This window comes from Salvia miltiorrhiza, chromosome 2 (genome assembly GCF_028751815.1).
Source record: "Salvia miltiorrhiza cultivar Shanhuang (shh) chromosome 2, IMPLAD_Smil_shh, whole genome shotgun sequence".
Classification (NCBI taxonomy): Eukaryota; Viridiplantae; Streptophyta; class Magnoliopsida; order Lamiales; family Lamiaceae; genus Salvia; species Salvia miltiorrhiza.
The window spans coordinates 59784882-59803396 of NC_080388.1; the positions used below are offsets into that span (position 1 = coordinate 59784882).

Here is an 18515-nt window from a genome sequence, read left to right on the forward strand (position 1 = left end):
ATTAAAAAAATTATTTTTTTTAAATTACAACTGAAATTTTATTTTTAACGACTGAAAATTCGGTCGTTAAAAATTAATAAAAAAAATATTTTGTTTTCGAAAAAAAAAATATATATATATTTTTTATCTTTATATCCCACAAGTATTTTTAGTGTATTTCTAATGTATTTTGACCTTAATTGCATACCATTTGACGAACTTCCCAGTAGGTCACCCATCTTACTTGTGCTCTAAGTCAATAGCGCTTAACCTTGAAGTTCCTTTTGAGTAGTCATCAGTACAGAACACTCGTATTATTGATATATATAGTACCTATTAATTCATTTAAACTCTAATTCAATATAAAATATCATTAATCATTCATAACCTTATAATATGTCGAGATAATAATTAAGATTTGTGGTGCCGGTGAAACATTGACGGTAAATATACGATCGAAATTAAAATAATAAAAAATTAATATTATCGTAATTAAAAAAAGAAAAGAAAATATGAGTATGAAAAATAACAATCAAATATACAACAAAATCAATATTAAATCAAATAATCAATATTAATAAAATTAATATTTGAAAAATAATTTTATTATTTTAAAATAATAAAATTATTAATATTTTGAAAATAATGAATCTAATAATTTAGAAAATATAAGTCTAATAATTTATTATTATTTGAAAATAATATCACATTTTTATTAATAATCAATATTATCTATTTTTTTAGAATAATATTATGAAAATAACAATCATTTTTAAAATATTCTCTATAATTTGAAAATAGTAATTAAATAGAAAATTAATAAACAATAATTAAATATTTATATATATATATATATATATATATATCTAATCAAAAAATAAAAATAAAAAGGAAATTTAAAAATTTTAAAAATTGAAAAAATAATATTAACGACCGATTATTCGGTCGTTAATAAAATAAATAAATTAATTAAAATAAATAAATAAATAAATAAATAATAAAGAAAAATAATTTTAACGACCGAAAAATTCGGTCTTTGAAAAAAATAATTAAAAAAATATTTTTTTATTTAAAAAATATTAAAAAAATAAAAAATGATATGAACGACCGAATAATTCGGTCGTTAAAAAAATAATTTTTTTTTTTAAAAATTTGTTTAAAAGAAAAATTGTTTTAAAAAAAAATAAAAAATATATATTAACGACTGAATTGTCGGTCGTTAAAATTATAAAAAAAAAATTTACGATCGAAAATTCGATCGTTAAGAAAAATAAAATATTAAAATATTAAAAAAATAATTAGTGACCGAATTTTCGGTCGTTAAAAAATAAAATCGGTCATGAAACGGTCGTAAATCGGTCGTTAAGGCCGCAAAATTAACGACCGAAAATTTTGGTCGTTAAACGCGTGTTTTCTTGTAGTGTATTCACTAAATGTTACACGTGTGACACCGACAAACATGATTTATGTATCTTAATTTTATATGATTTGTTGTCATTTACCTTCGTATTTTCCTTATGAATACGTGTTTGTGTCATAGTGTTGAAATTTATGAAGATTTGATGCTTAGTTGTAGTTTTGGTGTGATTTCAGGAAAAGTCAAAGAAATTTTGGAGAATGTAAAAGCATGGTGTTGAAATAAAGTTCAAGAGGAATTCGTAAGCACAAACAAAGATCGAATCGAAACTCAGACGAGGGAGAATAGAGTCGAGAAAGTCTGTTACACCAGGCCACACGACTGTGGCCAATGTCCAAATCTTTCCAGGGAACCCTCGCGGTCCAGGCCGCGGCCGTAGGCCCCTCATGCTTGTCCATGTTCCTCAGTCGCGATCACGACCGTGACCTCAGGAAAAAGACAGAGTTTGGCTAATTGTAGGCCCCATTCACGATTTTCAGCTTTTACACTCCTAAAACCTTTAAATTTGGAAAAAAAAAATATCATACTTTACATTATTCAACACTCGCCCAACTCCACTCTAAACCCTAACCTCCATTACTACACCCACCTACCCAAGATTGAAGGGTATTGAATAAGAGAGAAGAGGAAAAGTAGATTAAATATTGAAGATAATAAGATTGAATAAGATTTGTCATTTATACTCTCTCTTTGATTATGTCTTTTCTTGATTGGATCACTGGACCTGACCCGTGTCCAGCCTCAATCTTACCCGTCTCTTCCATACACTTGATATCTCATTAATGTAGTCTAACTATAATTGAAAAAATCATGGTTTCAAAAAAAAATTGAAAAATTCACCATTGGTATATATTAATCTGCACATACAGGCAAGTATTTACTTTGATTGATTTTTCAAGAGCATTCAATTAATATTTTTTTTGAGGTCAACATTCATATAATAACTAATCCTATTGAATTCAAATTTGGAATATTTAAACTTTCAAAATATTTTTCTATTCTATATACTAATTAAACTTGATAGAATTTAATTTTACTATTATACATTCCTCACACATTAGTCAATATATACCACTAAATTTTAATACACAATTGAGCATCAACTTGTGCTTTTATGCACTAAACAATTTATTACGATGTTTTTTATGATTTACTATAGCTTAGTTTACTAGTTAATCATTTTTAAAGAATGATTAATAATAGTTCCTTATTTATCTTTAGTGGTGATTCAAACTTAACATAATAATTGGAGAAGAAATAATTATCAATTAAGATGTGCTCTGTGAGTTCTTTTTTTGAAATTCCAAGAGGTATTTGAATATAATCAATTATGCAACCCGCATGCGGACGTGTCACACCCCAATTCTTGAAGGAATAAACTATAATCGAGGTGCGACTAAAATCATAGAAATAAACAAGGAAAGAACCTTGTGGGATTCAAATAATAGGTTAAAAAGTCGGGGAACGCCCTTTGAGTGAAGAAAGACAAAAATCAAGTGATATTAATCAATCAACAACATTCTAAGCCTTAGGATCACAAGTTCGGTTTCATGCTTCCGATAACCAACGTTAATAACATAGAGCTAGAAGTTGAGAGTTTAAGCTCGATAAGAAACATAATTCAGAATTTAACATAAAAGTCTTAAGTTGGAGAAATAAAAGACAAATAAGAGCTAGTGCAACAGCGGAAGACAAAATACGGAGTTGAACCCTAGCCTCAGCTCTGCCCCGTCAGCACCGACCAATCAACCTGAAAACATTTGAAAGAAATTTTGGGCTAAGTACTAATGTACTTAGTGGGCTAGCATTTTTATAAATATTTCATAATCATAAGAGCAGTTTATCCAATTATACTTTACATGACTTAGAAGGTTTTAAAACAAAAATAACTTCTAAGCATGTTAAAACATTTTATTATATTGCGCGCAATTGTCACACTCCCTTTCCGTTACTCGCTGTGATCCCGGACCTTTTAGCCACCGACGGATCCATTACTCCTGCTTTACTTGGACTGAGGGCGTAACCCAGCCAAGCTCCCATTTGGGACCCAATGCTCCGGAACACATCCCGTCGAGCACCCTTATAACGCCTCATACATGATTAGTGCCCGATGGAGATCAACCCACCGAGTCAGCTAATAGGTGTACACAATTCTCAAACAACGTGTTAGGTCATAAGAGAACCTCGATCGATTAACTTATGCGAGCCTTAAACAGAGCAGAGTGCACAAAAATATTTATTGGATAAACAGTTTTCATTTCATTGAAATATTTAAGCTCAATAGCTAAATCATACATTTGGAAAATAAGCCCACCTGAATAGGCAAAGCCTGTCGTTTATTCTTAACTCTGAATTGGTATAGCAGTGCTAGTCCTCACGATCCACAAAGCCTACAAGAAATCTATAATCTTAATAGGTCTCCTGAATCTAATCTTAAGTCATAGTGAAGTGCTTAATATTCTATGATTCACTTAGCCGGGTTTTCAAAATTTAATGAATAAATAATTAAAAACATTTCTCTTGAGTTAAGAACACCAACAATATTCTTACTCATATTTCTTTAATAATTGGAATTATAATAAAACCAATTAAATCATAAATATTCTTATTGCAAAATATAATGCAAATTATGTCATGCTTAGCATATAATAAGTAATTACTTAAAATATGCACATAATAATAATATAATATTATTATGAAAATTATCCTTTAGATAAATTAATCAAACTAATAATAGTTCAATTAATTAAAAATAAGAAAGCCCAATTTAATTAATTGAAGGCAGTCCAAAGTCCTTAAATAAAATAAGGCCCAACAAATTTATTAATTAAAAGCCCAACTGAAACAAAAATAAATAAAATCTCGGCCCAAATACTCATAAAAATCGGCCCATGACTCGAGCCCACTACTAATTAAAATCGGCCCAAGCAAAATAAAAAAATCGCAGCCCAAAACTAATTAATACCCGGCCCAACACTCAAGCCCACTCCCCAACTTCAAACCCAACCCCAAAGCCCAACACTCTAACTAAGCCCTAGCCCAACTCAAACCCATATCTTCTTCCCCCTTCTCATATCAGACGCACACCTCACAAACACAAACGCACACACACGCATACAGCAACACCCTCTTCTTTTCCGGCAGAGGTAGCAGCGCCGCCTCCGCCGCCCGACCGCCGTCCCCTGACTCCCTTCTCCCCCATCTCTCGTCTCACACACAGACGCACGCACCCACCCAACGTCGCCAACAGCCCCGTTCAGCCCTCTCTCCCTCGGTTCCGCCAGAAACTCCGCCGCCTCGGAAGCTCGCCGGAGCAACGGCGAATACTCTCGGCTCTCCCTTCTCTCATCTCCCTCACGCAGCAGGCGCAACCGCCGCGGAGCTCCGCCGCCTCCGGCGTCCTCGCAGCAGATCCGCCGTCGCCTCCTTCTGAAAATCCAGCGGACGACGGCAGCGGCTTCACGCCACCACCACCAGCGTCCTAACCCCCAACTCTCTCTTTCCACCTTGGCGACGACGAGCGCCGCCGCCTCCCTCGGTCTCTCTCTCGGCGACAGCAGCAACAGCTCGTCACTGCGCCGTCGACGCACAGCCAACCTCTTCCCACCCCTGACTCGACTCATACAAGCAGCAACAACAACCAACCGATTCGACGCCTCAAACTCGAAAGCAAGCTAAATCAAGATCAAGACTCCTCTTTTCTTTCTTTCGTTTATTAACAGACTTGAAAACTATTTAGTACTTGCTTATGCACATACATGAATGTATATATATATATAAATATATGCATATATCTGTGAGATGATGAATATGGATTTGTTTCTCTGCTTTAGGCTCAATTAGCACAGGAAGTAAACTAATTGAGTTAGAATTATAACCTTTTGATGAGGTTTCGGCTGGTGTTTGTTGTTGTATTTGTTGTTGTTTACTAAGCTTCTGTGAATGGAGTTCTGTGAATGGAGTTGTACAAGAATTTCAGATGTTGCTTTATTCAAAAATTTGCAAGAGAGACAAGGAGAAAAAAAAAAAAAAAATGAAAGAATTTCAAAGTTCCAAACTTACATGGGCAGTGGCGTTTTTTTTTTAGAGAGAGAGAGCTTGGAAGTTGCTGAAGGTTGTAAGAATTAAATTATGAAATTATGATTGCAGTTCTTACCTCTGCACTTGTTCCTTGGTATGTAGGAGAAATGGTGAGTGGAAGGGAATGAGTATTATGGCTAAAGTTTATTTTGGTGGGGGGCAAAGTATGGTGTGAAGTGTGAGTGGGGAGAGTGGAAAGTGTGAGTGGGTAGTGATGTTAACGTTGGTGGTGGAAGTAATGAATTGGTGAGTAGTGTAGCACCATTGATGAGTAGTGGATTGAGGATGAGATATGGGAGGATTTTATTAGTCTGCATAAATACATGTATGCTAAAAATAATCATGATATAGGGTGGCTATTAGGAACATAAATAATATATCGGGACTGTAATAAATACTTCAGGGTTTGCTAAATAAATATTTCGTGAAGAATACTTGAATGCTAAATTAAATAAATATGCAATGCATATAAATTCAATAACTAAATTTACAAATATTTTTGTAAATCATTTTTGTTGGAATTAAAAATAAATAAATTTTCTTTTATCCGGCGTGAATCAACTTAATATCTAAGTTTTAAAAAAAAAATTCTAAATTTGATATAAATAGGCGGGGTGTTACATTCCTCCCTCCTTATAAAAATTTCGTCCTCGAAATTGCATATCTGGGTCATCTAGTTTGGATACTAGACTTTCATTCCACTCAACTCTTGTGCGGCACTAAATCATATACGTACTTAATTCCCTAACAGCGCGACATCGTTTAGCAAACTAGAAAATTTTCCTCAAACTCTGGTACGTCGTTATGTCGTGGAAACTTGTCTCGTCCTCTCCTGAAGATTGAAGAGGGATCTTTCTCTTGTTAAAAGTATCGTGGCGCTGACTTGAGTAAGTCAACCAATTCGAGGATTGCGTCAATTTCTATCATAAGAATAACATGTAAGTATGTCAAAATGTTTCGGCGCCTATATCGAGTTCTGAGTTCGCGGTGACGTCCTTAGTAGCAGTCTTTCATCGTCAGTTGTACTAACTTTTATCGTTGTTACGGACGATTATAGCGTAAATTCTAATTTCTTACAAGCAACATATGAAATGGAAGAATAGGATACTCCAATATTGAATAGAGCTATAATCGACATGTCGAAAACATTAATCGTACCTGCCAGGTTTCCGTGATCTCCTGCTGCTCGGTGTTGGTTAAGGGCATAGGCCCTAGCGTATCGTGGTTGGTTCTGATTTCCTCTAGGACCTTGGTTTTGTCGTTGTTGGTTTCCAGGATTTTGTTGTTGGGGTGCTCCTCCTCCCTTCTTTGGGCATGTCGAGACATAATGCCCGGCCTCTCCGCAGTTATAGCAGACGTTCATTCCTTTCAGACATTCTCCCGGATGGAGTTTTTGACATTTTGGGCAAGGAGTTTGAACTATTGCTTGAGGTTGTGGGTTCTGATGTTGATTCTGATTTTGATTTGCCGTCCATGGTTTCTTCCCATTTCCAATGTTTCCACCAGTCCCTTCATTCCATTTTCTCTTTCCCTTACTACCATCTTGAGATGGTACAAATCCAAACTGTTCGGGGGATTTTCCTTTCTCCCTTGGCAACAATGACTCAATAGTGAGGGCTCTGCTCAATGTCTGCGCGTAGGTGAGACCGCCTTGACTTGCTAGGGAAATCGCTATCTCGTGACGCAGTCCGTTTCTGAACTTCTCTGCGCGTTTCTCATCGCTGTCCACCAACGTCGGAGCATATCTTGATAGCTGATTGAAGGCTCTATCATACTCGGTCACAGTTCCCGTTTTCTGTCTCAAATTCCAAAACTCGTTCTGTTTCTTTTGTCGGTAACATCCTGGTATATACTTCTCATACAATTCAGCCTTGAATTCTTCCCATGTGAAATTCTCCCACTGTTCGTCAGTCATAGTCCGCCTCACTGACTCCCACCAAAAGTCAGCTTCGTCCACCAACTGATAAGTTGCGCATGCCACTTTATCCTCATCGTCACAACGGATGTAGTTGAAGATCCGTTCTATTGCCCTAACCCATTTCTCGGCATCCGCAGGTTCGCCCAATCCATCAAACGTTGGGGGTTTTTCCTTGCGAAACTTTTCCTCGGCTGTGCGATTTGGTGCTACTTGTGGAATAGGCTCTTCGGGTACAAATCCCCTACCGCGCCCACGGCCACGTCCGCGCCCTCTACCACGTCCTCTTGGTGCACCTTCCATTCTGATTGACGGACGAGAATCAGCAGACAAAGAGACTCATTCGGCATACATACATACATACATACATATATAGATATACACGAGATATATCGCTTCTATAGTGTAACCATGTGAAAGACTAGTTCTACGTGGAAACTAATCTAAACTTAAGTGGAATAACTTAAGTGAAACCTTAATCTCATGACATTTCTTCTACGTTGTAACATATCTATGTTAAACGTTGCTATCTTATCATTCCTTACTTAAATCGATCAAGCGGAGCTTTCACGACTAACATTTCTAAAGTATCCTTGGGTAGTACTCAAACGATTTGTAAGAGACTCATCATTCATATCGTACAGGCAGTGGACCTAACACGATAACATAAAACTTTTCATTCATTTAATCATTTGTTTCTTTTGAAACCTTTAAACATATGGACAATAAATGCCCCTTTCATAAAAATTTTCTTAATCCGGAAAGATTAATGAAATCTAACTCGACCATAAATTCATTGATTCGTTAAGGGCTCGGGTAATCCCAAACACGACATACATACATACATTGGTTATATGAGTTAAAGGCTCAAAATAACAATATGAAAGCGATAAGCAATTCATATAACATCATACATTGAAAGCGCGCACTTCTTAAAAACTTTGAAAGCATTTAAAATCATTGAAATTTTTAAGTCGTACCTTTTGTTGCGGCAGTGTGACGGCGAGCTGAGGGTCAACAAATTTTCTTAGAAGTCTAGAGATACTATTCTAGACTCGTCATTGAAAAGCTTATGGTTATCAGAAACATGAAAGAAAACTTATGCTCTGATACCATTCTGTCACACCCCAATTCTTGAAGGAATAAACTATAATCGAGGTGCGACTAAAATCATAGAAATAAACAAGGAAAGAACCTTGTGGGATTCAAATAATAGGTTAAAAAGTCGGGGAACGCCCTTTGAGTGAAGAAAGACAAAAATCAAGTGATATTAATCAATCAACAACATTCTAAGCCTTAGGATCACAAGTTCGGTTTCATGCTTCCGATAACCAACGTTAATAACATAGAGCTAGAAGTTGAGAGTTTAAGCTCGATAAGAAACATAATTCAGAATTTAACATAAAAGTCTTAAGTTGGAGAAATAAAAGACAAATAAGAGCTAGTGCAACAGCGGAAGACAAAATACGGAGTTGAACCCTAGCCTCAGTTCTGCCCCGTCAGCACCGACCAATCAACCTGAAAACATTTGAAAGAAATTTTGGGCTAAGTACTAATGTACTTAGTGGGCTAGCATTTTTATAAATATTTCATAATCATAAGAGCAGTTTATCCAATTATACTTTACATGACTTAGAAGGTTTTAAAACAAAAATAACTTCTAAGCATGTTAAAACATTTTATTATATTGCGCGCAATTGTCACACTCCCTTTCCGTTACTCGCTGTGATCCCGGACCTTTTAGCCACCGACGGATCCATTACTCCTGCTTTACTTGGACTGAGGGCGTAACCCAGCCAAGCTCCCATTTGGGACCCAATGCTCCGGAACACATCCCGTCGAGCACCCTTATAACGCCTCATACATGATTAGTGCCCGATGGAGATCAACCCACCGAGTCAGCTAATAGGTGTACACAATTCTCAAACAACGTGTTAGGTCATAAGAGAACCTCGATCGATTAACTTATGCGAGCCTTAAACAGAGCAGAGTGCACAAAAATATTTATTGGATAAACAGTTTTCATTTCATTGAAATATTTAAGCTCAATAGCTAAATCATACATTTGGAAAATAAGCCCACCTGAATAGGCAAAGCCTGTCGTTTATTCTTAACTCTGAATTGGTATAGCAGTGCTAGTCCTCACGATCCACAAAGCCTACAAGAAATCTATAATCTTAATAGGTCTCCTGAATCTAATCTTAAGTCATAGTGAAGTGCTTAATATTCTATGATTCACTTAGCCGGGTTTTCAAAATTTAATGAATAAATAATTAAAAACATTTCTCTTGAGTTAAGAACACCAACAATATTCTTACTCATATTTCTTTAATAATTGGAATTATAATAAAACCAATTAAATCATAAATATTCTTATTGCAAAATATAATGCAAATTATGTCATGCTTAGCATATAATAAGTAATTACTTAAAATATGCACATAATAATAATATAATATTATTATGAAAATTATCCTTTAGATAAATTAATCAAACTAATAATAGTTCAATTAATTAAAAATAAGAAAGCCCAATTTAATTAATTGAAGGCAGTCCAAAGTCCTTAAATAAAATAAGGCCCAACAAATTTATTAATTAAAAGCCCAACTGAAACAAAAATAAATAAAATCTCGGCCCAAATACTCATAAAAATCGGCCCATGACTCGAGCCCACTACTAATTAAAATCGGCCCAAGCAAAATAAAAAAATCGCAGCCCAAAACTAATTAATACCCGGCCCAACACTCAAGCCCACTCCCCAACTTCAAACCCAACCCCAAAGCCCAACACTCTAACTAAGCCCTAGCCCAACTCAAACCCATATCTTCTTCCCCCTTCTCATATCAGACGCACACCTCACAAACACAAACGCACACACACGCATACAGCAACACCCTCTTCTTTTCCGGCAGAGGTAGCAGCGCCGCCTCCGCCGCCCGACCGCCGTCCCCTGACTCCCTTCTCCCCCATCTCTCGTCTCACACACAGACGCACGCACCCACCCAACGTCGCCAACAGCCCCGTTCAGCCCTCTCTCCCTCGGTTCCGCCAGAAACTCCGCCGCCTCGGAAGCTCGCCGGAGCAACGGCGAATACTCTCGGCTCTCCCTTCTCTCATCTCCCTCACGCAGCAGGCGCAACCGCCGCGGAGCTCCGCCGCCTCCGGCGTCCTCGCAGCAGATCCGCCGTCGCCTCCTTCTGAAAATCCAGCGGACGACGGCAGCGGCTTCACGCCACCACCACCAGCGTCCTAACCCCCAACTCTCTCTTTCCACCTTGGCGACGACGAGCGCCGCCGCCTCCCTCGGTCTCTCTCTCGGCGACAGCAGCAACAGCTCGTCACTGCGCCGTCGACGCACAGCCAACCTCTTCCCACCCCTGACTCGACTCATACAAGCAGCAACAACAACCAACCGATTCGACGCCTCAAACTCGAAAGCAAGCTAAATCAAGATCAAGACTCCTCTTTTCTTTCTTTCGTTTATTAACAGACTTGAAAACTATTTAGTACTTGCTTATGCACATACATGAATGTATATATATATATAAATATATGCATATATCTGTGAGATGATGAATATGGATTTGTTTCTCTGCTTTAGGCTCAATTAGCACAGGAAGTAAACTAATTGAGTTAGAATTATAACCTTTTGATGAGGTTTCGGCTGGTGTTTGTTGTTGTATTTGTTGTTGTTTACTAAGCTTCTGTGAATGGAGTTCTGTGAATGGAGTTGTACAAGAATTTCAGATGTTGCTTTATTCAAAAATTTGCAAGAGAGACAAGGAGAAAAAAAAAAAAATGAAAGAATTTCAAAGTTCCAAACTTACATGGGCAGTGGCGTTTTTTTTTTAGAGAGAGAGAGCTTGGAAGTTGCTGAAGGTTGTAAGAATTAAATTATGAAATTATGATTGCAGTTCTTACCTCTGCACTTGTTCCTTGGTATGTAGGAGAAATGGTGAGTGGAAGGGAATGAGTATTATGGCTAAAGTTTATTTTGGTGGGGGGCAAAGTATGGTGTGAAGTGTGAGTGGGGAGAGTGGAAAGTGTGAGTGGGTAGTGATGTTAACGTTGGTGGTGGAAGTAATGAATTGGTGAGTAGTGTAGCACCATTGATGAGTAGTGGATTGAGGATGAGATATGGGAGGATTTTATTAGTCTGCATAAATACATGTATGCTAAAAATAATCATGATATAGGGTGGCTATTAGGAACATAAATAATATATCGGGACTGTAATAAATACTTCAGGGTTTGCTAAATAAATATTTCGTGAAGAATACTTGAATGCTAAATTAAATAAATATGCAATGCATATAAATTCAATAACTAAATTTACAAATATTTTTGTAAATCATTTTTGTTGGAATTAAAAATAAATAAATTTTCTTTTATCCGGCGTGAATCAACTTAATATCTAAGTTTTAAAAAAAAAATTCTAAATTTGATATAAATAGGCGGGGTGTTACAGGACGGGACCTCATCACCACCCGTTTACGGTAGGAAAACATCACCCGCATGCAGGCGAAAAATGTCCTGCATGTGGGACCTCAACATCAAACAATACAACACCGCACGCAAACAAAAATACAATACCACATAAAGTGGGAAAACATCACCGCACACAAACGGGATTGAACCCAAGAGCTCTCACAAATGAGAGTCTTTGGGTGCCTCAACTTTTCCACTAGAAAAATGCATCATTGGCATGTGCTCCGTGAGTTCTTGTCAACTTAGTTTTCTAGGTTAACACCACTTTCATAGCACACGTACTTTATAATTATATATCATCGTGAATACAATGGTAGTGTATAAATATTTGATGGGCTCAGAACGCCAGACACTAAAATGACTATAGACATGTCGCGGATTATAACTAACGAATATATATAACTCCCAAATTCTAGTTTGCCAGTTAATTTTACGATTTTTTTTTAAAAAAAAATAGCAAGTAATCATGGTTCAAGACCCATTGTAAATCTAGTTTCTTACAAACCAACCAACCAAAATTATTACTAAAGTTTGTCCATATATTGGGGTGTGTTTACTTTGTTAGTAAGGTTTTCATTTGAAAATGATGGATAAGAAAATGTGAGATAATATTATATTTTTCTCATTTTTTATCATGTGTTTACTACTTTGTTAGAAATAGATGGATAAATTATACTACACTTATCCTATACACTTGTTTACTTTGTTGGAAATGAATAGATAAATTAGTAATTTTACCAAATTGCCCTCAATTATAACTCATGATTAATTACCAAGATTAAACCTCTTGAGATTAGTTGTAGCTCAATATTTTTTTGGTATCCTTTTTTTTTCAGTTTCAATTCTATTCAATTATGACATAAAATTATTTTTATCAAATAATTTTACTTTTCATCTATCATTAAGTTTCAAATTAAACAACAATAATATAATTAATTACGGTTGAAATTAATTGTTCCAAATTTATACTATAACTTTTAATTTTATTTACAAACTTTGAAATTAATATATATATATATATATATATATATATATATATATATATACCCTAAAAAATTAGCAACAATTGAACAGCAATCAAGACTAATTCTAATACTAAAGTCCAATAAAAGCAAAGAAATGTAGCTTCACCAATTTCCCACTCAAAATACACGAACCATAAACATAATTTTGGCATCTTAATCAATTCTGCACACAAATTACAACCCCAAACCTCCTAATAACCTCCCAAATTCAAGAACAGAAACACATAAAACAGTAAATTGGGATGATTTTTACCCGAACCCATTAATTATTTACTTCTAGTGATAACATAAATTAAAATAGAATATCACATAAAACAAAAGCTAATCAAACATTATATCTAACCTTGAATTTATCTTCCAATTTCTCGATTAGATTTATGGAAAGGCAGAATTTATCTAACCCCGCCGGTGATATTCAGCAATGGCGATGGGAGGCAGACGGCGGAGCGACGGTCGAGGCTGAGACAGCGGGAGAGAGACCACTCGCGAGCACTCTGTAGGGTTCCCAAATTGAGAGAGAGACGATGGGAAATAGAGACAACGAGAGAGAGAGAGCGACTGACCGATAATCAAGCAAGTGGCGAGGCTGACGGCGGAGCTGGGTGGAGCGGCCACCGGGGCCGAGCAAAGCGGCGCCGATCAGAGAAGATTTTTGGGATTTCTAATGTTTGCAGGAGAGAATGAGAGAATCGCCAAACCCTACATTTTCAGAGGGTAAAATTGGAAAGTTAAAAAAATTGAAATGTTGGAAAATATTTTCACACCTTCCCAATAGGATAATATTATCCAACATTTGTGAGAAAAAGAGTGAAAAGGGGTTGCCCGAATAAATTATCCAACCTGACCGGAGAAAACTATCCATCATAGGAAACATGTGAAAATGATGGAAAATATACTTTTTCTAACATTTTCAATCAAAGTAAACACACCCTTATTTGTTTCGATACGACACTTCGAAATAATCAACCAATTTAATTAAACTACCAAATTACATTATATATGGATCAGATCTTATACTATTAGAAAGGTTCATCAATCATGTTTTCTAGAGTTTAAAATTATTGAAGGCCATTATCTTAGGGCAATTTGCAAAAATAGGCCACTATTTTACGGACTTGCAAAAATAAGCCAATTATTTTAGTTTTTGGCATTTTTAGGCCACATTTGAGCTCAATTCAGCATTTATAGGCCACTTTTTGGAGTCAAAATGTGGCCCAAAATAGCCTGATTGGGTACACATGTGGCCTAAAAATACCAAAAACTAAAATAATTGGCCTATTTTTGCAAGTGCGAAAAATAATGGCCTACTTTTGCAAATCGCCCTAAGATAATGGCCTGAAATAATTTTAAACTCTGTTTTCTACAAACAATGGACTTAAAAAATAATATTTGTACTGAAAATTGTGTGAATTTTTATTAAAGTATACAATATGATTTTTTTTGTCGATGAATAAATCATTTTAAAGATTGCGTTACAATAGACTCGAAAATTAAACCTTTGATTTCAAAAAGTGTGATTTTCTTAGTAAAGTATGTCTAGTGAATTGAGTGGTCAATCTAAAGTTTGACTTGTTTAATTAACGAAATTCACTAAACGTGCTCATTGAATCGAAATCCAACTAGATTGGCTCTTTACAGCTTTATATATCCATATTATCATCATTTACCTTAAGAATTTTCATCCTCACCCATCCCCTTTGTCATCTTTATCTTCCCTCTACTCTCGCCACTCCCTCATCATTTGTTTGTCCTTCCCCCTTACGACATATGCTTGGTATGATGAAACTGAACAACGAGAGAATGAAATATAAGTGCTTGTTTGGTTCAAGTACATGAATGGAAATGGAAAGAGAACGAAATCAAATAAAGGGAGGAATGATAGAGTTTTCTTAAGTAATTAAAATGAAATAGATCGATTGTTGGAAATGACTAGTTTTAATTTAAACCAATTAATATTCTTTAGACAACTAGAAAAATTAGAGGTTCGCCAACATAGATAATCACGAATAATGCAGAGCTTGTTGCGTGAGATAGACTGTTGGAAATGGCTAGTTATAGTTAAACCTTCTTTGATATCTTTCTCTCTATATCTCGTTTAAGTTTCTATCCCCATTGATTTATTGATAGATTTTCTATGGGCCATATAGAAAATGGGCTCTTTGAGAAGCCCACGCTCTGCCGTGCGAGGCTAACGTGGTGCTTGGGCCCACGCTCTGCCCTGCGAGGTTAACGTGGTGCTTGGGCCTATTCTTTTATTTCGAATATATCTTTTGGTTTGAATTGGGGTAGGGAATATGGGTTCCGAAACTTGGATATTTCTTTTTAATTTATAAAGGTAATTAAATAATAGTATTTCTAAAAATCCATTAATGAAAAACAACGTCATTTTACATTATCTGAAGGTTAAATAATTTATTTTGTGCATCGAGGTGGTGCTGTGCACATCTAGAACTGGAACAGCTGAACAGAGAATCCATGCATACATATCTAAATAGTAGAGATATAGATATTGATGAATAGTAAAGGGTGAAGGCCGATAGAAGCTATAGTATAAAGAAATATGTAGACCTTCTCAAATACTAGCAGTAGAGCGGAGTCGGGGGAGCCTCCCAAATTTTTAGTTTTTTTTTTTTTTTTTTTTTTTTTAAAAAATATGTACATGTGTTTATACCTACTTTATATATACGTCCCATAAAAATATATAGTATAATTTTTTCGTTTCATAAAAATATGCATAGTTTATTTATAGCAATAATTCTCTCACTAAACATCACAGTCAACGTGAGACACTTTCTCCATTCATACTATATTTTATAGAATTTTTTAAAATTCGCGTCGTCTCAAACTATAAATATTTTAATGGGAGTATTATAAAAGAATCTTGTTTTATAAAAGTTGATTTGCTTATTATATGCCTTCATATACACTTAATTTAAGATTAATTATGTTATTTAAAACTATATAACTATATAATCTATGAAAATATTAGTATTCATTATTATTATTATTGTGCTTGTCTTTTAATAAAAAATACCAAAAATATATGGAATGCCCCAAAAAAATTGTAATGTATTGAAACTAGTTTGTAATGTATTGAAACTATATAATCTATAAAAATGTTGTTTGTTATTATTACTATTATACTTGTTTATTTAATAATAAATGCCTAAAATGTATGAAATGTCCAAAAAAAATTATTCGTTATTATTACTATTATGCTTGTCTTTTCTTACTATTGATTTTAGTTTATAATGTACTGAAACTATATAATTTATGAAAATATTATTTATTATTATTATTATTATGTTTATGTTTTAATAAAAAAATATCTAAATATACGAAGTTTAGTACTCTCTCGAACTAAATGTCTCCGCCACTACACTATTAATAAAATGAAAATTACAGGAGGTGAAGCAGATCATTTCATTTGATCATAATTCACAAATCTGCTGGAAAAAGCAGGAAAGAGAAAAGGAGATAAAGGAAAAATAGGGCGGGAAGTATAGATAAAACTGTGGGCGGCGGAGTCGTACGATGTGAAATGAGAGAGCGCCACGTGTGGAGGAATCGTGTGAGTTGCAGCGGAGTTTCAGTGTGAGTTCGCAGAAAACGAGGATAATCTTGCAAACTAAAACTCCCAACTTTCGCCAACTTTGTTCCTTCAACTCAGATGAAAATAAGCCTTTTTCCCTTCCAAAAGATACTGCGGCTACCTTTTCCTCGTTTTCTCATTTAATACTCGGATAATAAATATTATTGTTTGATGTAAATTAATAATATAAAAATTAGGACATCCGAACCACTGGTTGATATTGTAGAAAAAAATAACGAGTGTATTTTATCATGCACTTTTGTTATGAGTATATATTTATGAGGGTGTAATTAACTTTTCTTTATCGAGATAATAAAAGTTTCCTATATCGAAAAATAATGGGTCACATCGACGGCTGTGCAAATAATATTTCCAAAACTCACGCATTGGACCCAACCAAATTCCAGATCAGCTCCTACTTTGTTAGTTACACTTATTGCTTTATTCATCTCGACACGTCAAGTCCTCTTTTTTTTTTTTTTGGTTATGCACAAACAAAAATTCAAGGTAAAATAAATCAATAGTTTTTGGAGTTTTTGGGGGATTTTGACTCAAATTAATAAGTTATGTAGAATTGAAATAGAAAAACACAACTTCAATTAAAAAATAAAAACATAACTATTTGATGGATTATTGTGCATTTTTTTAAAAAAAAATTACAAGAAATATCTATTATGTAATTAAATAAATCATTTAAATGCAAATGAAACCTCTATATCACTTTTGGAAAGATTCTACACCATATAAAGATAGAAAAATAATAGGTGGGATCTCTATCCACATAAAAATAAAAAAATTATACCATATATAAGCATAATTAAATCTAAAAGAAGAATTCTTAAGTGTCTCAACTTTGTCACTTGAATTAGACATCATTCATGATTATTATGCAAATTAAAACATCAAATATCTGAATGTTCCATTCTTGGCGCTGAGTCAAGGCCATCGGTAGTCGGCCGTATCGATCACCTCATCTAAACTAGTATTTAAATATTGTTATATTCTTTTTTTTTTTTTTTGACTTGGGGGAAATATTGTTATATTCTTATACATATTGTTTATTCTCTAGTTTGATTTTTCTTTTTGGTCATAATAACTTGGTATTCAATTTTGGCAAATATGGTATACAAGGTCTATTCTGACGATAGTGTAGCAACCATGAGTTTTGCTCTAACCATATTGACCTTTCTCCTTGTTCGTACTACGATCATCCGAGATCTTCGAGGTTTCGGATTAAGTAAATTTTTTAAATACGTATAATTGACGAAATAAATAATTAATAATTAATTGATAAATAAATATTACATTCATTCCAAGTAATTGTTCCCACCTCTAAACACACAAGTTAATGCGTGTGGATAATTTTACATTTTCTATCTCTCATTCTTGTAAGAAAATTGAAAATCATATAAATTTTATATTGATGGTAAGCGTAAAATGAAAATTTAAAACTTTAACATATCATGATATCTAGAATGTCACATTTATTCGTGGATGAAATTCATTTTTAAATAACACTTATTAAGAGACGAACGAAGCATCCGTACATAAAAAAATGTACGTTGAATGACTTGGAACACTTATTAAGCTTATTGACATTTTTTTATGTTGTTGTATCAGATGTTTAAAAACTTGGCATCATCTCATTTGACGAAGCGTGGATCTAGATTCACTCCGTAACACTACGAAAAATGACTTATCCATCTTGGGTACATTCAAGTGTAGTGTACCCAGATCTTGACTCGCATCCTAATCTAAACATGCATTCTAACTAAAATATTATAAATGACACTATTTGGTTATACAAATGACACTGTCTGTAATTGACATTATTCTGTTATACAAATGATACTATGACATTGTAAATGACACTGTGTATAATTGACACTATTTAAAAATATAAATGACATTTCTCGTAATTGACACTATAAGATTGTAAATGACACTATAATACTTTAAATAACACTATAAGATTGAAAATGACACTATAACATTTTAAAATGTTACTGTGTCATTTAT

At 34.5% G+C, this 18515-nt stretch overlaps 1 protein-coding gene across 6 annotated transcripts; it reads right to left on the reverse strand.

Annotated features, from left to right (window-relative positions):
* Positions 1–2872: 2872 nt before the first annotated feature.
* LOC131010760 (uncharacterized) lies at positions 2873–11720 on the reverse strand. Of its 6 annotated transcripts, XR_009096649.1 has the most exons (6): positions 11313–11720; positions 11038–11109; positions 9474–9549; positions 6635–7695; positions 3711–3786; positions 2873–3146 (listed from the first exon to the last, which is right to left on the reverse strand). XR_009096649.1 is itself a non-coding variant. In XM_057938426.1 (5 exons), the coding sequence occupies exons 4-5, from the start codon at positions 7692–7694 to the stop codon at positions 3142–3144; spliced, it is 1065 nt and encodes a 354-aa protein (XP_057794409.1). In that variant the 5' UTR covers position 7695; positions 9474–9549; positions 11038–11109; positions 11313–11720; the 3' UTR covers positions 2873–3141. The 6 variants fall into 6 exon arrangements, 3 of the variants coding, with proteins under 3 accessions (XP_057794409.1, XP_057794407.1, XP_057794408.1); XM_057938426.1 differs by lacking the exon at positions 3711–3786; XM_057938424.1 differs by having other exon boundaries at positions 2873–3786.
* Between the last annotated feature and the right edge of the window lie 6795 nt (positions 11721–18515).

Excerpts from the sequence above, each read along its gene's own strand:
- LOC131010760 (XM_057938424.1), bottom strand. The coding sequence starts at position 7,694 with ATGGAAGGTGCACCAAGAGGACGTGGTAGAGGGCGCGGACGTGGCCGT. Across the intron at positions 3,787-6,634 it reads AGATCACGGAAACCTGGCAG|GCTTTGTGGATCGTGAGGAC; the intron begins GTACGATTAATG and ends GATTTCTTGTAG.